Consider the following 15337-nt stretch of genomic DNA (forward strand, 5'->3'; position numbering starts at 1 on the left):
TGTAATTCAGTAAATTTTAGGTACTATTTTTATATCACCTTTAGTAACTGGCATAAGTAGAATGGTATTTGTAAAAATAGGAAAAAATTTCTCGTTGATTTTTTATCTCAACTTTTATAATATAGAGTGTCACTTCTAATTAAGATGGAATCGTTTAGATAACTAACATTAATACTAAAATGAAAAATAAATTACATGGGTTTCTTGTAATTTTACAGCGTTTTGAACTCCAAGATTCAAGTACCTCAGTGCTTCCTAAGGAGATTGTGCGAGTGGAGAGGATGACTGAAAACCGTGTCTCTCAGGCTCTTGTGACTGTCCAGATTGCAGGAAAAGAGGTCACCATTAAGGTAATGAATCCAGTTTATATATATTTTTTAAGACTTATTTATTTTTGCATACAAGAGCTGGTGTACAGGCCAGATGTGGGGGTGGGGTGAGAGGATTCACCAGAGACAGAATGGGGAACAGAACAGGCAGACTGACTGAAGTACACTGCTGAGGGGAGCAGGGGGTGAGACAGGAGAGGTCTGCTTCGCCATGGGGTTGCTCCTTGGCTCGTCGGGGATCGAACTCATGCTGCAGAGCCTGTGGATTGATTCATAGTGTGGTGCTTAACCCCTTGCGCCACCAGGGAGGCCCAGTTTATATTTCTAACATTGCTTTGTCCTGCCTATTTTTATGACTTAAATTGGATTATTCCCTTATAAATCTTCTTGGGTTCTATAGTATCATATGTATATATTGTGTCTGTCTAACTATCCAGAGTCATATATGTTTGTAAACCGGAAAAGTTCAGGAAAAATGGGTAGCTTTTTATTAAAAACCGAAGTCCACCTTTGGGAAAATTAAACACAAATGTTTTGAAAGCATTTCATGCTTTGAATTCTTGATAAAATGTGTTTTCAAACACAATTTAGCAGCTAAGGAATAATCTTTTCAAATAAAAGCTTTCTCAACTATCAATATATAAAATAGTTAAACAAGGAGTTGCTCTAGTTGACCAAATTTTAGAAGAGAAGGTCAATATTTGGTCATCTGATTCTTTCTTTGAGGAGCCTAGGAACCCCAAGAAATGATAGAAACTATCAAGAGGCAACACAGCCTGAAAAGGCTTGACTTAACTAAACTATATGTGAATGTAGGAAAGAATAAATGCTTATTTACCTTCTGAAGTTATGACAGAACAAACTTTCATGATGTACTTTTTTGTTTGCTTTAATGTGAGATTATTAAAACTTAGTCATGTTACTATCCTTATTCATTCCTTAAACTAAACATTAATTATGACTAACAAGAATCAGGCTCTGTATTAAGATATACTGCATGTCTACTGTATAGTTGTCACTATCTCTTTGCATATGTTGTGCCATTAAATTCCCCCGTAACCCTGGAGGTAAGTTTTATTATCTCCATTTTATAGATTAGAAAACAGATGCAAAGAGGCCAATTGAGTTACCAGCTAAGAAATAGCACAGTTGAAACTTCTAGACAGGATCACGTTCCACTACACTCTTCTTTATCCTTCAGATGAATGAACTAACTGAACTAATTGTTGGTGTAGAGTGGAGGCAGATGAGAAAGGACTGCATTGGACTGGCTATGGGTATAGAAAAGAAAGTAATGCTTGGAGTCAGAAGAAGGAGTAGAGAAAGTTTCATAGAGGAGGGGGCCTTGGGCTAAGTCTTAAAGTGTGACATAGTTTTCCAGTGGCTCATCAGTGGAAAGTTGCATGCGTATTTCTGTCACTTTAACTAGTATGTCCAGAGGCATGAGGTGTGAGCAAACTTTTGTTACTTGCCTCCCTTTGATAATGACTTTCTAACTTCATTGCTTACAGTTCCTTTCAGTAAGGCTTCTATATTGCCACCGGATGATCTTTCTTTCTTTTTTTTAAAGATTTATTTATTTATTTATACAAGCACTGGGTACAGTCAGAAGCACGGGAGGGTGAGAGAATTCACCAGAGCCAGAGCGTGGAGCAGAGTAGGCAGAAAGACCGAAGTACACTGCTGAGGGGAGCAGCGGGCGGCAGGAGAGGTCTGCGCGCCATGCGGGACCCTCCTCCGGTGGCCGGGGAGCAGCCGGGAATCGAACTGGTGCTGCAGAGGCTGTGGGCAGCTTCGCAACCCAGCACTCAACCGCTGCGCCACCTGGGAGGCCCCCAGATGATCTTTCTTAATGCAGATTTAATCTTGTCACTTTTAAGCTTAATGTTTTAAGGTTCTTGTGGTATAAAGCGTGATCAAGGCCAGAGTTCTCAGGAAAGTACAGAAATCCTTTCCTGATAAGGCCCTCAGGAGACTAATAAGGAGGTAGGAAATACAAGGAAAGGTAGGTATGAAGCATGGTAGGAGATACTTTAAGATATTTCTGGGCCTCTCCTGGTGGCACAGCGGTTGAGCTCTGGGCTGCGAAGCTGCCCGCACATCTGCGGCGCTGGTTCGATCCCAGGCCGCCGGCGAGGGTCCCACATGGCACCTGGTGAATTCTTTCACCCTCCCGCACTTCTGACTGTACCTAGTGCTTGTATAAATAAATAAATAAATCTTTAAAAAAAAAGATATTTCTAAGTGGAAAACTCAAATAAGAGTGGAAAAGGATTTGTGGACAGATTTTAGAAATCAGGAGGTCTTGGTAATTTGGGAGAGTCCCAGTGAACTTTTTAAAAATTCTGTACTTAAAATTGAAATTTGACCCAAAAAACCTTTCATTTTCAAGTAATGACATTGTTATCATATGCTTGAAAATAGCATGATTATTATGCAAATGCATATAGCATGGAACTTTAATTTAATTTTTTTTTTACTTTAATTTTAAAGGGATGATGGATATTGAGGTTTGATGATAATGATCTCAGATCTGTGAATGAGAAATTAGGTGCTGTTCTTCTGAAATAGTTAAAACAATGTAAAATTGAACAATGAATTAGTGGGGGCCTTTAAATGACAGTTATGTGCTTTTGTATACTAGTATTTTGGGAAAAATATATATGTATTTTATTTACCTATCTTTATAGGTGCCAGCTGGAACCAGACCATTAAATCAGCCTTGTGCATCCGACTGTTTTATACAGACGTTAAGCCATAAGCAACTACTGGCTGAAATGATGCAGTCTCACATGGTTAAGGACATATGTTTAATTGGAGGAAAAGTAAGAATGGCAGGATCACTGCGAAATTTTGTTTCTTAATTTTTGGTTGTTTTGACTTACTCCTTGAATGATTGTATTTCTATTTGTAGGGTTGTGGAAAAACAGTCATTGCTAAGAACTTTGCAGATACTTTAGGATACAACATAGAACCTATCATGCTCTATCAGGTATGATGTTCATCTTTAGCACTTGGGCTATAAACATACTGTGTTTGGACCATCAGTAGAATTTGTGGATATTCTTCTTTAAATTATTGACTGTTCATTTTGATATGGATAAATAGGTGAAACAGCAATCAAATTAGAGAGCAATTATAATTGTTTGGAGCTGTCAAAAGTGTGTTTTAGAATAACTGATATGTACAACATACCAGGATCTGTTTTTCAAGAGAGGGTCAGTTTATGTGCATGTGTGCACACGGTATATTTAATATTAATATTTAAACAAAATGGGTTTTGTCAGCAGTGGGACATATTTAGGTATTCATCAAACAGATTATTTCTTTTATGGTGATGAAATATACATAAAAATTTTACCATTTAGATATTTATGTGTATAATTCTCTGGCAATTAATACATGTACAATGGTGTATAACAACACCACTATCTATTTTCAGAATTCTTTTTTTATCAACCCCAATAGAAAACCCATTCCCACTGAATAAAAACTTCCATTCCTCCCTTCCTCTAGATCCTGATAATCTCTAGATACCTTTATGTCCATGTGAATTTGTCTATTCTAGGCATACTCCATATTAAGTAAAATCATAAAATGTTTTAAAATTTTTTTATTGAATTACCATTGGTTTACACCCTTGTTAGTATTTTGGAAGCGTAGGCTCTCCGCCTGCAGGTCACTGTAGTGTACCCACTGCCAGAGACCCAAGGTCCCCCACCTGTAGTCCATGTGTTCTCCCAACCCTGTTCTCATCCCTCCCCTTTCCCTAGATCATATAATTTTTGTCATTTTGTATCTACTTTATTTGATTTATTTCATTTTTTGTTTATCCACTTGTATGTTTATGAATACTTGAATTGTTTCCTACTTTCTGGCCATTGGGAATAATGCTCCTTTGAAAATTAGTGTACAAGTATCTGTATAAGTTTCTGCTTTCAATTCTTTTAGATATGTACTTGGGAGTGATTTTACTAAATCATATTGTAGTTTTTTTAACTTTTTGAGGAGCTGCTAATCCATTTTCTACACCAGATGTACCATTTTAACATTCCCACCAGCACTGCAAAAGTGTTCCAGTTTCTTCACATTTTCAACACTCATGTTTTCTGGCATTTTCTTGTTTTGTAATATCCATGCTAAGGGGCATGAAGTGGTAACTCACTGTATTTCCACAGTAACTTACATTATTACTAAAATCATTTTGTGTGTTTCTTGGCCATTCGTATATCTTATTTGGAGAAATGCTTATTCAAATTCCTTGCCTATGTTTTAGTGTGATTGCCTTTTTGTTCTTCAGTTGTAGGAATTCTTAATATATTCTAAATATTAATCATCTTCAGCTGTAGGATTTGAAAATATTTTCTCCCATTTTGAGGGTTATCTCTAGTTCTATTGATAGTATCATTTAAAGCACAAAAGATTCGATTTCAATAAAGACTTCCTTTGAGATTGCCTATATTTGTGGTGTTATAGTAAATAATTGCCAAGACCAATGTCATGAATAGCCCTGTATTTTCTTCTAAGAGTTTTACAGCTTTAGACCTTACATTTAGATATCTGATCCATTTTTTAGTTCATTTTTGTATATGGAGTAAAGTAAGGGTCCAAGTTCAACCTTTAGCATGTGTATGTTATCTCTTCCCAGTACCATTTGTTGAAGACTGTGCTGTCCTTGTGATAGTTTTGCCATCCTCATCAATATTAATTGACCGTGTGTACAAGGATTTGCTTTTGAGTTCTCTGTTCTATTCCATTGTTCTGTGTATCTATCCATATGTCACTGCGTACTCTTTTAATTATAATAACTTGATAGTAAGTTTTGAAATCAGGAAATATGAAGCCTCCAACATTTTTTTCTTTTCCAGGATTGTTTTGACTTGTGATTCCATATGAATTTTTTTTTTCAATTTTCATTGAAGTAACATTGGTTTATAAAATACAGATTTTGGGTGCACAGCATGACATTTTGACATCTATCTATACTGCATTCCCTTGCAAATCTTTAAAACTCTCTAATGGGAAACCAACATTGCCTGGTGATCGTGATTCCTATTTACTCCCAAATGCATTTTTTTCTCTATATTCAACCCCATCTGCTACTACTCCAGAACTTCTTTCAGATTTTATCCTCTGCCTTCTCTCACACATTTTATCTCATTAAAATGACTTTCATCAAGTGAAAATCAAAATCAACAAAAAACTATGAACCAGAGACACTTTTTGGGGGGTGGAGGGGTGGGAGGGGAGGGATTGGGGTCAGAATGGGGGGTTTGCAGTTGTATGGGGGAATAGAAAAATAAAATTTATTATTAAAAAAAAATGACTTTCATCATTCTTACTCCCTTAGAGTTATTCAAAATCCTTTCATTCTTAAAAAAGTGATGCTATACTTGAAGAAGTATCAGTGGAATCCCTGATGCATTTAACAAAATAATAGTAGTGTTCAAAACAGATTCCTTTGTCACTAATTACTTACATTACCTGATGATTTTGTATGCGTTGTTCTCTCTATTTTCTTTCTGACATATCAACTTTTTAAAAATATGTGTGTGTATGTCTATATGTATTTTAATGAACTACCATTATTTTACATCTTGTTAATTTTTTCACAATACAGGATTTCTCCTCTCAGGTATGGTTACCATAGTTCTCCCCCGGCCCCTATTTCTCCTCTCCCATTCTTCCTCTCTCCTTCCTCCACCCATTTTGTATTCCTCAGATCTATGGTCAGCTTTTTTGGGTCAGTTTTAAAGTTTGTCTAATCCTTTGTTGGGTTTCTTTATATTCCACATATAAGTGAAAACATCCAATATTTATCTTTTTCTTTCTGTCTTGTTTCATTTAGACTAATGCCTTCAAGTTCCATCCATATTGCTGCAAACGACAGCAACAGTTTCCTTTATGACTGCTGACTAGTGTTCCGTTGTGTATATGTACCACATTTTCTTGTTTTTTTTTTTTTTTTTAAAGAGGCACGTATTTTATTTATTTATTTGTTTGTTTGTTTATACAAGCACTGGGTACAGTCAGAAGCGCGGGAGGGTGAGAGAATTCACCAGAGCCAGAGCGGGGAGCAGAACAGGCAGAAGGACCGAAGTACACTGCTGAGGGGAGCAGCGGGCGGCAGGAGAGGTCTGCGCGCCATGTGGGACCCTCCTCCGGTGGCCGGGAAGCAGCCGGGGATTGAACCGGCACCACAGAGGCCGCAGGGAGCTTCGCAACCCAGCGCTCAACCACTGCGCCACCGGGGAGGCCCAGTACCACATTTTCTTGATCCACTCATCTGTTCTGGGGCATTTAGGTAGTTTCCATGTCTTGTTATAATTAATAGTGCTGCTGTAAACATGGGAGTGCTGGTTTCCTTTCGTATTAGTGTTTCTGTGTTCTTTGGGTAGATACCTAGGAGTGGAATTGCTGGGTTATGTAACAAATCATTTGAGGAACCTCCACATTGCTTTCCATAGTGCCCGGATCAGTCTACATTCCCACCAACAATGTAACAGGGTACCTTTTTCTTCATACACTCACTGGCACTTGTTTCTGGTTTTTGGCTATGGGCCATTCTCACATGTGAGAGGTGCTATTTCATTGTGGTTTTGAGTTTCATCTCCCGGATAGGAGATGATGAACATTTTTTTCATATGCCTATTGGCCATCTGCTTGTCTTCTTTGAAGAAGTGCCTATTTAGCTCATCACCCCCTTTTTTGATTGCTTGTTTTTTTCTTTTTTATTAAGTTGTCTGAATTCTCTGTAGAACTTCGATATTAGTCCCTTGTCTGATGTATGGTGTGGAAATATATTCTCCCACTGTGTAGGGTGTCTCTTCATTTTGGTTACCATCTCTTTCCCTGTACAGAAGCTTCTTTGTTTGATGTAGGCCCAATTGTTTACATTCTTTGTTTTCCTTGCTGGTGGAGAGAAATCTGCAAAGATGTTTCTGAAGTTTATATCAGGGATTATTTTGCATATGTTTTCTTCTATGTACTTTATGGTTTCAGGTCTTACACCCAAGCCTTTTGTCCATTTTGAGTTGATTTTCATGTATGTTTTGAGATCATGACCTACTTTCATTGTTTTGCATGTGGTAATCCAAATTTTCCAACACCATTTATTAAAGAGACTTTCCTTATTCCAGTGTAGGTGCTTCACTCCTTTGTCATACATTAGTTTTGTATAAATGCGTGGTTTTATTTCTGGGCTGTTAATTCTATTCCATTGTCCTGTATGTTTGTTTTTATTCCAGTATCATGGTGTTTTAATTATTATGGCTTTATAGTACAGTTTGAAAACTGGAAATACAATACCTGCTTTTCCCCCCTTTTATGATTTCTCCATTAGATGGTTTCACTTAGCAGATGTTTGGCTATTTGAGGTCTATATTCCAGTATTTATCTTTCTTCTTCTGGCTTATTTCACTTAGTACAAGCCATTCCAACTCATCTATTTTCTGAAAATTGAATGAGTTTATGTTTTTTTATTGTTGAGTAGTATTACATTGTATATATATATGCCACATCTTGAGTTTATGATCCAAGTTTATAACAAAAAATAAGGAATATGAATTAATGTGAAGAAACTTTAGTAGTGATGCCCTGTGTTTCACAAATAATGATTTGGAGAAAAGAAAATAAATTTGGGCCTCCCCTGGTGGTGCAGGCCATTGAGCACTGCGCTATGAAGCTATCTGCAGCCTCTGCAGCACCGGTTCCATCCCTGCCGGCTGGGGAGGGTCCCACATCGTGCGGCAGACCTCTCTTGTCTCGCCCGCTGCTCCCCTCAGCAGTGTATTTCGTCAGTCTGCCTGTTCTGTTCCCCACTCTGTCTCTGGTGAATCCTCTCACCCACCCACACATCTGGCCTGTACCCCAGTTCTTGTATAAAATAAATAAATCTTTATTTAAATATATTTTGAAATGAGTTTTTATAGATTGATTTTATGTCTACTGAATTTTTTTTAGGGTGTCAATTTGTTTATTTTTTCTTTTTCATTTTTTTATTAACATTTATCATTTTTTACATTTTTATACTGAATTTTTAAAAAGAAATTGTTGAGGGGATGGAAGATGCCATGAAAAATACTCTGTTCTCTTACAAATCACCCCTCTTGTTTTTATCAGAGGTCAGAAGCCAGATAGCTCAGCATGCCAGTTCATCTGCCCATTCTTTTCCATAGCTCATGTTAGAAGTGATTTAAGGATGGCATTTTATCATCTCACAGTCTGTTAACCATAAACTTTTTAATTTCCTATGAAAATATTTTACTGTCAAATAATGGGAGGAAAATCTAATTCATAAATAAATTTATAAAACAACTTAAGTTTTGTTATAAACAGTTTCTTTTTTTCCACTTAGAGGTCAAGGATAAATGTAAGTTTGATTTCACCAATGCCATTACATTGGAATCATGTGGAGATTTTTTTGAGGATATGTCTTTTCACTTTTACTTCATCCCAATTTATTAAATTATTATTTATAAAACCATAAATATTGGGCCTCCCTGGTGGCGCAAGGGGTTAAGCACTGCACTATGAAGCAATCAGCAGCCTCTGCAGCACAAGTTCGATCCTCAGTTAGCCAGGGAGCTACCCACATGGCAAAGCAGACCTCTCCTGTCTCGCCTGCTGCTCCCCTCAGCAGTGTATTTCAGTCAGTCTGTCTGTGCTGTTTCCCACTCTGTCTCTGGTGAATCCTCTCACCCCTCACATCTCTGGCCTGTACCCCAGCTCTTGTATGCATAAATAAATAAATCTTTTTTTAAAAACCCGTAAGTATTTAATTCACATTAAAATAAAAACTCTCATTATAATGAAAACTAGAATTTAAGGTTCACCAATTTTTCCAAACTAGTGTTTGTGTCCATTTCTATAGTAGTTTTATGATGTTTTAAAAAGGAGTGATAAATTATCCTAAGATAATGTGCTTAACCTGTAAAAATTATTGTCCCTTCATCCTGCTGTCCTTTAAAAGGAGAACCAAGCAAGGAGTCTGTCTGTTTCAGTTCACATTTCTCAGCTCTATTTGAAAGCTACCAAAAGAATCCTGCCTTTGAGAATTTTATCTTTATATGTGAAAGAATTCATTTAAGCAGCAGAGATTTTCTTATGTGTTTTAGGAGAGTAACAGTATGCTCACAAAAGTATTTTATTACTTTGCTGTTCCACTTATTAGTTGATGGATAAACAAATGTATCAAGGTACTCCTGTTAAAGTTGATGACTGGCCATGCTGTGTTCTGCTAAACATCTGATATATGATGTCAGCATCTTCTAGTTACTATCACAGAGTAAGGTCGTTTGCATACCCTGTTCTAATCCTCTCCCTGCAAAACATTGGTGATGACGATTGAAAGGCGTGTAAATTTTCCTATCAGAATATTTTACATGTTCTCTGAAATTCTACCTACCTTGTACACTCTTGCCAAGAATTGGAAAACTGTTATAGAAATAAACAAATGAATCACATATCCTGAAAATCCCTTCTCCAGTTTTGCTTTTCTGCTCCTTAATCTTCAGAGAAATGTCTAGTAGAAAAATGACTGCTGGAAGTATGGACTTTAGACAGAATGGAGAAATATTATCATGGTAACATGAGCTCTATAATAGCTCATTGATCTCTTATGGAACAGAGGAACTAATTTAATAGACTTAAAGAATGGATTTGGGTTTTATAATAATATAGTAGATGTTAATGAAAAATTTCTAGAAGTTTGACCTGACATAGAAAATTTTGTGGGAATAAGTAACCCAACATCTGTTTCCCTGGAAGATGTAGAGATTTCTCTGTTATTTGTACATGTATAAAGCTACACTTAATCTTTGGGTTTTGCTTTATTTTTAGACTTGGCTATTTTTAGAACTGGATTTCATACAAAGAAAAACAGAGCCTTAACGCAAATTTGTGGCAGTACATAAAATATGTTTTATAATAGGTTATAAAAATCTTAAATCATTGGGCTCAAGCATTAGGTCAGATTCCTTTAACGGGTTATTCTTTATTTAGTATTGAAGCTAGTGATTTCATAGTAATGAAGAAATACAAATTATTCTTCACAACCAGATAAGGGCATATTTCCAGATTTCTTTCCACACCATCATAAACAGCACCAGATCTGAGAATTCTTTCTTCTGTTTGAGTACAAGTTGGATTAAAAGCCAAGTGAACTCCAGTCACATTTTTAAGGTCAAATAAGTTTATGGTACTTTTAATGAAAATAATTACCCTGTAAAACATATTGAAGTATTAGGATACTTCACTTCAACTTCATAGTTGACCCCTTAGCTGTTTTTCTTCCTGAAGCTAAACTCAAACCAAATCTTTTCTCCATCATCCATCTAATCTACAACCCTACTTCTTTCTGCTTATCCCAAATAGTTTTACTTCTCTTATTTTCTCTCTTCTGTATTCACTGCTCTATGATGGATTTATTTATTTGCTGCTTATCTTTGCCTTGACATTCCACTTCTATCTTATGAAGATGTCAAGGTATTTATTTTCATTTAAATGGTGTATATTCAACTTTGGGAGGCTGGCTTTTTTTTTTTTTTTTTTTAGGTAATTTGAATATAGGCTTCAGATGCACAGTTTCTCACCTCAGCAGCTATATATATCATACCATACCCACCACCCAGTGTACACTCTGCATCCACTGCCTGCCAGTCAGTCCCATCTTGCCTTTTCTTCCTCTTTCTTCCTTTTTGGTAACTACCATTCTGCTGTCAGAATCTAAGGGTTTGTTTTTGATTGGTTTGTTCATTTGCCTATTTTTCTTTCCTAATATTCCAAAAGTGAGTGAAATCATACATTGTCTTTTTCTTCCTGATTTATTTCATAAAGGATAATGCCCTCAAAGTCCATCTGTGTTGTTGCAAATGGCAATCTTTCAACAGTCTTTATGCCCGAGTACTTCTCCATTGTGAATATATATACCACATTGTCTTTATCCAGTCATCTGTTGTTGGACACTTTGGTTGTTTCCAGATCCTGGCTATTGTGAATAGTGCTACACTGCAATGAACATAAGGGTGCATATATCTTTTCAGATTAATGGTTTCATATTCTTTGAATAAATACCCTGCATTTACTTGGATTAAATGGTAAATTTTTTGAGAGGCTCCATACTGTTTTCTATAGTGGTTGCACAAATTTATGCTCACACCAATAGTGCACTAGAGTTCCTTTTTCTCCACATCCATTTCAACACTTGCTATTCTTGACTTTTTTATAATAGCCATTCTAACCAGTGTTAAATAAAATCTCACTGTGGTTTTGGTTTTCATTTTCCTGAAGATAAAAATGTAGAATTTTTTTTCTTGTATCTGTTGGCCATTTCTGTATCTTCTTTGGTGAAATGTCTATATAGAGACTCACCCATTTTTTTAATTGGGTTGTATGTTTTCTTGTTGAGTTGGGTGAGTTATTTATAAGTTTTGGATTTTAACTCCTTGTCAAATATGTGATCTGAAAAATATCTTCTCCCATTCAGTAGACTACCTTTTTTTTCATTTTAATGATGATTTCTTTTGCTGTAAAGAAGCTTTTTAGTTTGATATATTCCCATCAAGTCTTTTGTTTCTCTTGTTGTTGGAGATGAAAACATCAGTAAGGCTGACATCAAAAAGCTTATTACCTATGTTTTTTATGGCTTCAGATCTTCAAGTTCATAAGTCTATAGTGACCTTTATTGAGTTGGCAGCAACTTATGTTTGAACATATTCCACAACTGCAATTTTTTTCTTTCTTCTCCTCATGTTTTGTATTTTTGCTGTCTCATTTTACATCTTTTTATTATATAATTCCCCTTGACTAATTATTGTGTAGTTAATTTTTACTACTCTTTGTTTACTCTTCTTGCTACTTTATAGGTGTTCTATGAAAGAATTTTACTGTGTGAGTGTATATTTGAAAGTGAGAATTTTTCCCTTCTTTTATCTCAATTTTTGCTTTCATTTAGTGCCTTTTCTTTTCAGTTAGATGTCATCCTTTAACATTTCTTAAAGTTGCAATTTAGTGATGAAGTCCTTGGCTTTTGCTTGTCTGGAAAAGTTTTGATCTCATTTTGAGTATGTTATGCCATTCACTTCTGGCCTGTAAGGTTTCTCTTGAAAAATCTGCTAATAGTCTTACAGGGTTTCCCTTGTGTGTGTCATGCAGTTTTCCTCTTGCTGCTTGTAATATCCTCTTTTTATGTTTAATTTTTGCCATTTTAATTATAATGTGTCTTGGTGTGGTCTCTTTGGATTCCTCTTATTTGGAACTCTCTGGGCTTCTTGCACCTCGATTTCTGCTGTTTTCCTCTTGTTTAAGTCCCACTTGGTCAATGTGTATGCTTTTTTAATGTATTGTTGAATTTGGTTAGCTGATATTTTGTTGAGGATTTTTTTACATCTATGTTCACTAGAGATATTATGACCTCTAGTTTCCTTTTTTATCTTTTTGCACTGTACTTGTTTGGTTTTAGTACCAATATTTTGCTGGCCTCATACAAGGAGTTAGAAATTTTCTCTTCTGTTGCTTTGGGGGTGGCAGCATTGAGAGCAGTGCAGAATGGAGGACAGATAATTCAAAGTCCAAGTAGCGAGAGAGAGCAACCTAGAGGGGTTCACATCTCTGGAGATGCAGCTCCTTCCTCCATGCCAATCTCACATTTATTTCGTATTAGATTCAGGGAAGGTGGGCAAGTATGTGAAGGAATGTGTGGAGGAATGTGCCTGATTGGGGTGTGTATTGGGGATGCATGATAGTATGGCACAAGCTAGGAGGAAGTGAAAAGGAGCTGTTGGGGCAGGGGTGCCATTGTTGCTGCTGATCAAAACATCCTATCTCTAGTCCCTGTTTACACTTAACTTCCTGTCAGGGTGGTCTAGCTAGCTATGCTAATATGGCCATAATGTCTGCCTGCAATTTTCAGCAGATATCTTCATACCAAGACTTTTTTTCCTGGTGAGAGGCTCCCTGCCTGACTCTACATTTTAGGTTGACCAGCAGAAATTTAGGGTGAGAACAAAGAGGGCTGGGGAATCCACACTCTCACTTTTCAATTTAAAGATGAGTCAAACTGGGAAATGTAGTGATTAGAATAGGAAGGTTTTCTGAACATTTCTAAGAAAAACTCCATGACTGTTCTTGAAAACTAAATAATAAATACTCTTTACTTTTGAAGACTTAATTCAGAATATATTTAGAAAACAAATTATTTCTATACCCCCAACAGTTTTATTAGCATATTCACGCACATTGCTAGTGTTTTCCTTTTGTGGACAGTTAAGGTTTTGAATGGGAATCAAGCAAAGTGGTACTATCGCTCTGTATAACAGAGCTGATAAACTTTTTCTATAAAGGACCAGATAATATTTTAGGCTTCGTGGACCATGCACTCCCTCTAGAAACATCTCAGCTCTTATAGTGAAAAAGCAGATATAGGGATACATAAGCATACATAAACAAGTAAGTATGGCTTTGTTCCACCTAATTATGCTTTTGATTTTTTTTTGTATTGTTTATTGAAATATAATTCACATGTAGTAAATTCAGTCTGTTTTGACAAGCATGCTGCTTGTGTAACCACCACCTCAGTTGAGATATAAGACATTTCCATTACCTCAAAAAATTCTCTGGGCTGCTTTCTAGTCAAAATCTCCCTTCCAGGCCTTGGCAACTATTGTCCTCTTTTCTTTGTTTGTTTTGTCTTTTCCAGAATGGCATATAAATAAATTAAACAGCCTTTTCAGTTTTTTCAGCATGTTACATATCACATTTGAGATTCACCCACATTGTTGCATTATCAGTAGCTTGTTCTTTTTAATTGCTGAATAACTTATCACATTTTCATTAGTGTTTATGTCAATTCTTCCATGTACCTGTTTTGTAGCTTCATTTCAGATGCTCAGCCTTTCTCACCTAGATTATCAACAATGTCTTTTTAAGCTTTCTGCCCATTTCCAGCCTAGGTTTTGCCCAGTTCATTCTTCCAACACTGAATTTTGTGTTTCTCTAGTTTTTCCCATGCCTTAAAACTTTTAATCACTTCTCATAGTTTGCAAGATTATCTAATTTTGTTACTTTTTGTATAGTGTGCTTTTTTTTTTTTTTTGGCCCCTCTAATTCTTTTTAAGCCAGGTTTGAGACTGCAACCCCTGCAACTTATATTCACCTTTTAACTCCAGCCATAAAGAATGATTTGCGTTTTCCCCAGTGTAACTGACTTCTTGATATTATAGGGCAGGGAGAGGGGCAGCCCAAACCCCGCATACCTGCCTATTTTAAATGGGTTCTGTCATCCGCCACATTAACACAAAACATATGAGACTTTAATGGAAAGGAACTTTAATACAATTAGGAAACAATACAGAAAAGGCAAAAAATATAGTTTCTAAATCAAGCACCCAATGTTACCCTTCCCCTCGTGGGTAAAAGTCCACCCAAGCAGGATTGGCCTAGAGCAAGGCCCCAAAGCCTGCCACAAGTCTAAAGTATCTTCCAGTGGGGACCCACAGAAAAGGATCAGAAACAACCAGACAAGCCGAGAAGGAAAGAGCAAAATTAAAATCAAGATAAAAGCTGCCATTGTCACCTCCCCACGGGTCTCACCCACATCTGTGTCACCCAGTTCATGACCAGAAGGCAAGCACAGTTTCTTTACGTGTCTCTAGGCTCCATGTGCCTCCTCCAGGCTTCCTTCTGGCTCCATCCTGCTTCCTTCCTTCCTCAGTCTCCCCTGCCGCTTCTTCTCTCCCTGCTCAGCTCCACCCTCCCTTTGGGTGGAGAAGGAGACCTGGAACCTCCCTCTTTCCTGGGGACCACCCTGTTACATTGGCATATCCATATCCATACCTTTTTGCACTGTTCATGCTGTCTGAACTCTTCTCCTGTGGACCAATTTGCTTACTTTTCAAAAATTAACTCTAGTACTCTCACCTCTATGTTTTTTTGTGAGTCCCCACTTTGACTTTCATGCACTCCCTCTTTATTTCAGCAGCTCTTAAATGTACTTGTTTGATAGATACCAC

At 36.7% G+C, this 15337-nt stretch overlaps 1 protein-coding gene across 1 annotated transcript in view; it reads left to right on the plus strand.

The window, feature by feature from the left end:
- The window catches only part of VWA8 (von Willebrand factor A domain containing 8), a gene marked incomplete at both ends in the record, with an annotated part of 320923 nt that overhangs the window by 63618 nt on the left and 241968 nt on the right, over positions 1-15337 (plus strand). The window contains 3 exons of the mRNA XM_084235317.1: positions 219-350; positions 3020-3154; positions 3244-3321. Coding sequence (XP_084091443.1) covers positions 219-350; positions 3020-3154; positions 3244-3321 — 345 coding nt within the window. The remainder of the gene's footprint in view (positions 1-218; positions 351-3019; positions 3155-3243; positions 3322-15337) is intronic.

Source organism: Talpa europaea (assembly GCF_964194135.1).
Source record: "Talpa europaea genome assembly, chromosome: 6".
NCBI classification, from domain to species: Eukaryota; Metazoa; Chordata; class Mammalia; order Eulipotyphla; family Talpidae; genus Talpa; species Talpa europaea.